The sequence below is a fragment of the Zonotrichia leucophrys genome, unplaced genomic scaffold (assembly GCF_028769735.1).
Source record: "Zonotrichia leucophrys gambelii isolate GWCS_2022_RI unplaced genomic scaffold, RI_Zleu_2.0 Scaffold_1421_11385, whole genome shotgun sequence".
NCBI classification, from domain to species: domain Eukaryota; kingdom Metazoa; phylum Chordata; class Aves; order Passeriformes; family Passerellidae; genus Zonotrichia; species Zonotrichia leucophrys.
The window spans coordinates 205-8108 of NW_026993626.1; the positions used below are offsets into that span (position 1 = coordinate 205).

General features: G+C 54.4%; 1 protein-coding gene across 1 annotated transcript; it reads left to right on the top strand.

The window, feature by feature from the left end:
• Positions 1 to 3421: 3421 nt before the first annotated feature.
• LOC135442150 (olfactory receptor 14C36-like) lies at positions 3422 to 4354 on the top strand. The gene has a single exon (XM_064701693.1). It carries the CDS (start codon positions 3422 to 3424, stop codon positions 4352 to 4354), a length of 933 nt encoding a protein of 310 aa, XP_064557763.1.
• The last annotated feature ends 3550 nt before the right edge of the window (positions 4355 to 7904 follow it).

Consider the following 7904-nt stretch of genomic DNA (forward strand, 5'->3'; position numbering starts at 1 on the left):
TCGTGTCAGGTACAAACAGGCCATGTGTCTATTTGTGTTAGCGATATGTGTGGAGACCGACAGTGGGACAGTTGCGAATTCTAATAATACCTGAGGAAAGTAAAGCATGGAAGAAGTCCTTTGAATCTATCTTTTGTTTGCAATTAACCTTGGTTGATTGAGGAGCATTTGAATTAAAGTATTAAGGATGTTGCTCTTAGCTTGTAGTTAAGGCTTAAAGAGTTCTGCAGTAATAATCTTTTGAAGTGGAATTTTAGAATATTGCTTGTGTCCTTGAAACTATAGGTTTGGAGTATATATAAAGGAAATATGCTTATCTCACGCCTTAACAAAAAAGAGAAGAGCAGCTTGAGAAAGGAAGATGAACATCAACTCGAGGATTTACATTTTCGACCAAGGGAAGCTCGACATCACTGTTAGATTTATAGTCTCTGTAATCAAAAGGTGGAGCCACATCTGGGGAGCTGGACTCCACCAGATGGGATTCATCTTCTTTCAGAAACTGGACCATCATCATATGGGGATATTACTTTTTGGGATACAGCCTGAGAAAAACTAAATCACAATAGTGTATAGAATTGCCACAGAAAAATTGGGAATAGAAACTGCTTATGAGTAAAAATTGGAACAGAAACTGTTGAGAAAGCTGATGAGTACTCCTGTAAATACCTGTAAGACTCAACTATCGGTGTGCAGTTGGAGGGAAAGCTTCCCTCATTGTACCCAGTGCTGTATTGTGCATACTTTACTATATAAAATAATAAATTGATTGCTGCTTGAATATTGGCCTAGTCAAGCTTCTCATTTATAACAGGGGCAGGGCAGGGACACCGTGGGACAGCCTGGGCTGCACAGGGCACAGGGATGGGCAGCAGCTGCAAGACAGCCCTGCCAGAGCCAACTTGGGCAGCACTTTGGCCATGGCTGCTGGGCCTGGGCCTGAGGCAGGAGCAGGAGACAAGTGACCCTTGCAGGGCTGGGGCCTCATTGCCTCCTTGTCCCTGCTCAGCAGCCTGGCAGGGGCCGCCCCATGCTCCTGCCCTTGCCATTGCACATCCCCACATGCCAGTGCCCATCCCGGGAAGAGCCCTGAGTGAGGACAGAGGGACAGGATCTGCGTGGCCAGGGGCTGGGGCTCAGGCCTTGGCCCTTTGCATTCCTCAAACACATCCAGCTTTGCTCAGCACCAGAGACACCTTTGCCTTGTTTGTCCCCAGCTGTCATCACTGCCTCCAATGTTCTGCTCTAACTGGAACCTGGGGACACTTTCCCAGTTGTGTCCATCTGTGGGACTCATTAAAACTTCATGAAACTTCAGAGTTTCATTTTAAATTTGAGTTCTTGAGAAGTTTTTGAGCACTCTCTCAGGGACTGAGTTTGATGTAAACAACACCAAATCCCCAAGAGGCTCATTAAAGGCCTTGTGCTGTGTCTGTGCTGGTGAGCTTTAAAGGAACAGCTCTTCCCAGGGCCAGCTCCTCTCCCAGCCCAGCAGCGCTGAGGGCTCTGCCTGCAGGCACTGAGGGGACAGGAGCCAGGCAGAGACAGGCTGAAGGCAATCAGGATTGGGAAGACATTGAGCTGAGACTTCACTTGGGGAAAGATCTTCACAGCCCTGTGCATGGTGAGTGTGTGGGTGCAGGGCAACATCCCCTGTGCTCCTGGAGGGATCTCCTGAAGCCAGCACACCCCACAGCCTGGGGGATGTGTCAGGAGGACTCTCCCAGTTTCTCTGTGGCACAGGAGGAGGAGGAGGAGGAGGATGTGCTGCAGAGCGGGGCTGCCCTGGGCACCGTCAGAGGGACAGGGCAGGACGGCTCCTGCTGCCAGGGACGGCTGCAGGGGCTGAGCTGGGGCTGCAGCCAGGGCTGCTCAGAGCTCCAGCTCATGCCCAGCTCATTTCTCAGGGGCTTTTCATGAGCTCATTCAGGGAAGGAGTTTCTTGCTTTGGTCTATTCTTTCCCAAATCTGTGCTCCCACTTTTCCCTGCCGCAGCTTGGTGGCAATGGAAACTCAGCTGTACAGGGCAGAGCAGGGGCTGAGGCTCTGAAACCATTCCTGGGATTCCTGGGAACCTCAGCAAGTGCCTGCACCTGCCCAGCCTCCAGATCCATGCAGCATCTCCTTTCCATGGTGCCCGGGCTGGGGGAACTGTTCTTTAATCCCTGCAGGGCCGAGCAGCTGCAGGGCAGGGCTGGCCCAGGGGCTGGGCTGGGCTCTGGCAGCTCTGGCAGGGAAGGAGCCCGGGGCCACAGGAGCAGCTGGGGCTGGGACAGCTCCAGCAGCAGCGCCGTGGGCAGGGAGGGAGGGAGGCAGTGCTGAGGGAAGCCCTGCTGCAGGGCAGATGTGGCACCTGCCGGGCCTGCCCTGCAGGGCAGACACTGCCCTGAGCAGCACAGCTCTTGTGTCCCCTTGCAGCCAGCACAGCCCTCAGCCCGGGGGCTCGGGGCCCTCAGTCCCTCCTGGGCCGGCAGAGCAGCCCCAGAGATGAAGGGCATCTCTGCGGCCATGTGCCCATTCCCTGCTGACCAGGGCCTGAGGGCCACTGTCCTGCCCTGCTGCTGCCTGGCAGGGGCTGGGCAGGGCTGGCCAGGGAAAGGCTTTTCCTCAGGCCCGGCTCTCTCTCTCTCCTTGCCTTGCCCAGGTGCTGCTGGCATTGCTGAGGGGCTCTCTGCAATGGCAGTTCCAGCTGCAGGGCCAGGCCCAGCCCTTGGGCTCCTCCTGTGCAGGCTGAGCACAGCAATGGGGTGTCCCAGCTCCCTGTGCCCGGGCAGCTCTGGGCAGGGCAGCCTGGGAGGCTGGCAATGAGCCCACTCTCCTGACTCTGGAAAAGGCAGGAGCCACTTTGTGTGCCAGGGATCCCTCTGCTCTTGGCTGTGTCTCCTGGCTGTCGAGGGTAACACAGCATTTGATTTCAGAAAGGTGCAAGTGCAGGGCAGCTGGAACAGGAGAGAGGGACAGAGCAGCTCCCCTCAGTCTGCACTAAGCCTCAGACAATCCTCCTGCCTCCCTGGACTCTCTGTTCTCCCCAGATGCAGCAGAATCGCTTGTTCTGCCTTCTGTTATCCCCATCCCTTCACCCAGGCAGCTCTTCTGCCATAGGGGAACATTCTTTATCCAAGTCCCAACACCAGGACTGGCCCCCGCCCTCACTGTTCCCCTGCACTGACTGAGGGTCAAGGCTGACTCCCAGGATTCCTTCAGGCCAAGGTCCAGCTCCTCACACAACATTGGCCAGCAGCAATCAGGGCTCCAGCAACAAAGGTGAAGGAAGATCTCTGAGACACAGATGGGGGGAGGTGTTTAGTGGCAAGAAAGGGTCTATGTGAAAGGGCTTTGACTCTTCTGTGAGAAACCTCCCCCCAGTTATCCCTTTATTTGCTCCTTCTGCAAGTTTATATGTGTGCACACACAGCACAAAATGTCCAACAGCAGCTCCATCAGGCACTTCCTCCTGCTGGCATTGGCAGACACGCGGCAGCTGCAGCTCCTGCACTTCTGCCTCTTGCTGGGCATCTCCCTGGCTGCCCTCCTGGGCAACGGCCTCATCATCAGCGCCGTAGCCTGCGGCCACCACCTGCACACGCCCATGTTCTTCTTCCTGCTCAACCTGGCCCTCAGCGACCTGGGCTCCATCTGCACCACTGTCCCCAAAGCCATGCACAATTCCCTCTGGGACACCAGGGACATCTCCTACACTGGATGTGCTGCACAGCTCTTTTTCGTTGTCTTCTTCATTGGAGCAGAGTATTTCCTCCTGACCATCATGTGCTATGACCGCTACGTGTCCATCTGCAAACCCCTGCACTACGGGACCCTCCTGGGCAGCAGAGCTTGTGCCCACATGGCAGCAGCTGCCTGGGCCAGTGCCTTTCTCAATGCTCTCATGCACACAGCCAATACATTTTCCCTGCCCTTGTGCCATGGCAATGCCCTGGGCCAGTTCTTCTGTGAAATCCCTCAGATCCTCAAGCTCTCCTGCTCCAAATCCTACCAGAGGGAGGTTGGACTCATTGCAGTTAGTGCCTGTTTGCTATTTGGTTGTTTTGTGTTCATTGTTTTTTCCTATGTGCAGATCTTCAGGGCTGTGCTGAGGATCCCCTCTGAGCAGGGACAGCACAAAGCCTTTTCCACCTGCCTCCCTCACATGGCAGTGGTCTGTCTGTTTGTCACCATCAGCCCAATTTACCACCTGAAGCCCCCCTCCATGTCCTCCCCATCCCTGGATCTGGCCCTGTCAGTTCTGTACTCGGTGGTGCCTCCAGCCCTGAACCCTCTCATCTACAGCCTGAGGAACCAGGAGCTCAAGGCTTCTGTGAGGAGACTGCTGACTGGATGCTTTCGGAAACATTAAACTGCAGGGTAATTTCTGCCAATCACTTGTAATAAAAGTCGTCTTTAATACTTCTTGATGGTTTCATTTGGAGGGTTTACTTTTTTTCATATTGTCCACAAATAAATGTCAATGTTTGTGCCATTTCTCATTTTGTTCCTCTCCACCTTCCTTATGGACACAGACTGTATCAATGAGGGGCGGCGCTCTCAGTGGCTTTAAAGGAACTAAATCATCTGCCAGCAGAGTTTTCTGCAGAGATGCCCTTTTGTTGCCTTCTCTGGAGCTGCAGCAGCAATGTCTGTGTGCAGAGCTGGGGGCAGATCAGTGCTGGCCCAGCAGCTGTGCCCAGCAGCAGCAGCACTTGGTGTTGCCAGTGCTGCTGCCGTGGCCCTGCCCCGCTGCCCTGGTGGCCCTGGTGTTGCTGCAGGGCCTGAGTGCTCTCGGGGCCGGGCACAGCCCTGGGGGTGGCAGTGCCGGGGCTGCAGCAGGGACAGGCCATGGGCACTGCTGGGGCAGCGCTGACGCCTCAGCCCAGGGCCTGGGGGCTCCAGGCTCCGTGCCCAGGCTCTCTCAAGAACACACCCAGGCCAATGCTCAGCACAGAAAAGCCCTGTGAGCAGCCCCAGGCTGGCCGTGGGCAGGCTGGGGGCAAACAGCATGGCTGGGGCTCTGCAAGGGCCCTGGGGCAGACGGGAAGGAGCAGCAGAGCAGGGGCTGATCCATCCCCAGTGCGCTGGACAGCCCAGGGCAGCGTCCCAGAGCGTCCTGATGGAGCTGCCAACAACATCCCCCCTCTGCAGCCCTGGCCTCTCCCCCAGCTCACACAGGTGCCCCATCCTTGCAGGCACAGACACGCCAGCACTGGCTCAGCAGCCCCTGTTTGCATTGCACACAGCAGGGGGAGCACCCCCATGCTGTTGGTGTGGGGACATGAACCTGAGGGAGCACAAATGCCATCAGCCCCTGGGGCCAGCAAGGGCTGGGGGACAGCAGGGAAACCACTCAGCTTTGTCCTGGCCTCTGCAGTCAGCCAGAAAGTTTGTTCCCATCAGCTGGGAGTTTCCTGTCCCACTGCAGACTCTGTTGCTCAGAGCCAGGGCAGTCTGGCAGCCACCCCCAAACTGCCCCAGACATTTCCTTGGCTTCACCTTTGCTTTCTCTCCTCTTTCCTGGTCTTTCCCTTCCCTGTCCCCTCCCATGCACACAGCCCATCCCTGTTCTCTCCCCTGCAAACAGCCCATCCCTTTTTTCCCTTCCCTCTCTGGCCCCACTCCCCATTGCAGTTCCTGACTTGGCACCATGTGAACGTCACTTGGGCAGCCAGGATCATCCTACAAGTGCTGCAGGAATTGTCTGCAGGCTCCTGCAGTGCCTGGTGATGCTCCCTTGCAAGAGGCACCCCAGGCCTGATGACCTGCGGATTCCTTCTGCCACCTGCGGAGCCGTGGGTCATCCCCCAGCCAAAAATCAACGTCTGGCGTGCCTTGGCCCAATCATTAGGACAGGACAGTATATGCCTCGACACCGGCGCAGCAGAGGACCCGATGTCGTCTTGCCTTGTGGGGATCCCTTTCTCCCCAGGCGAGTTCCCCCTTGCCTTCCAGTCTGCCCTTTCCCCCGTTTTGGCCCAGAGCCTAACTTTCCTCCCCGGTTTTGAACCCAGTAATGCCTGGAGAAGCGGAGTAGCTAGGCTCAGTCCTGCGCCCTCCGAGCCCACAGAACTGCATCTACTCGGTTCCGCCAACTCCTCAATTTGTTTTCAGTTTGAATATAGTTATGCCCCCATATATAAGGGCAGTGAGGTGGTCCGGCAGACAAAGAAACAATATCAAGCGAGCCAGTGGTGCCGCGCTGTTCTAAAAATCATGGGCCCCACCTCTACCAAGCGGACCCCTTACGCCCTTCCCAGGGGGGTGTTCTTGATTTGTGGCGATCGAGCGTGGGTAGGCATCCCCTCTGGTCTGATCAGAGGGCCGTGCACATTTGGCCGGCTGACGCTGTTTACCCCCAACATCACCCAAATTATCAATTGGAAAAGGAATAACATCACATCCGAATTGGCCAGATCTAAAAGAGATCTTAAAGATCTCACTGAAGATTGTGATGATAAAGTTACCCATTGGTCTCATTCTAAATCCGTCGCCTTTACCATTTTATTGCCATGGTTATCGGTGGCGAAATCTCTGGGTGAATTGGGCCGCCTGGAGTGTTGGGTGGTTAAACAAGCCAATTATATTTCAGCCGCGTTATACGACCTCCTTAAGGACGAGGAAATTACAAGGAAGGCAACGCTCCAAAACAGAGCAGCAATAGATTTTCTACTACTGCTCCATCACCATCACTGTGAGGAGTTTGAGGGCCTCTGCTGTCTGAACCTGTCCTCTCGGGCCGAGGACGCCAGACACTCCATCAAAAAACTCCAAGACCTCGTCCATCAGGTCAGGCAAGAGACATCAGACTGGCTGGGGGACATATTCAAGGGTTGGGGCCTTAGCGGGTGGGCCAGTTCGGTGTTAGAATCAGTTTGTAAAGTGGTTTTGAGCTTGATTGTATTTTGCATTTTGATCGTACTGATCCGTAGTTTGATCAAAGGACTAATAGCTAAAGCCACCTCAACGACTGTCAATCATGCCGCACTTCCTCTGGAGGAACATTTCGAGCTGAAGGACCTCTCCTCAGAAGCCGGAGGAGATTCAGATGAAGAGGGATCCACAGAGCTGCCTCAAGAACGTAAGTGGGCTAGCGAACTCCAGCTCGAAGAAAGCGAAGATTGGCAGGACAAGCCGCAGACACCTTCCTTTTGAGTTGCATAGAAAATTTTAATTTTATTTGATAAGAAACGGGGAGATGCTGTGGTGTGTTCTTAAGTTCGTTAGTTTGCTCCCCCCATTTTCTGTATTACTTCCTGCTGCTACCCTGCCAGTTATGTTGCTATGGAAATGAAACTGCTCCTCCCTTGGTTTCTCTTATAAAGTGAAAGTTGTTTCCTCCTTGGGGTCAGTCAATCACTCCTTTTCTCCTCCCAGGTTTCGAGAATTTTCTTTTCTCTGGGAGGTATGGTTGGCTGTAGCCCCGGAGCCCCTCCTATGATTTATAACAGTTGGCTACTTTAGTATATCAGTTATGTTTCGTACCTCCAAATATGTATTTCTATTGGATAGCCGGGTTTCCCTGCCTTCTTCCCCCCTTTTCCCTTAAAACCCTCTCCTGCCCCTTGTTCGGGGCCATTTGCTGGGTGTTTCCCCTCCTTGTTGGTTCTTCTGTAATAAACCGACAGTTTACCCCCAGCAAGTGGTCGCCTCCTAATTCGTCTCTCACCGCGCTGCTCCGAGCTATCCCCCAGCTCAGTCCGAGGCCAAAAGACGCCGAGGGGGGCTGTTTTCTGATGCGCAGGAGCCCTGGCCTTCGCCCCTCACCAGATAGCCGGATTCCAGGGCCGTTCACGCCCCCGCGCACAGAAAGAAATGTAGAAAGATGAAAGCTCAATTAGAGCTTCACCTGGCCACTTCTGCAAAAAGTAGTAAAGGAAAGCTTTTATAAATAAATTAATAGCAAAAGGAGGAATTAG

Coding starts and splice junctions, on each gene's coding strand:
- LOC135442150 (XM_064701693.1), top strand. CDS start 3,422: ATGTCCAACAGCAGCTCCATCAGGCACTTCCTCCTGCTGGCATTGGCA.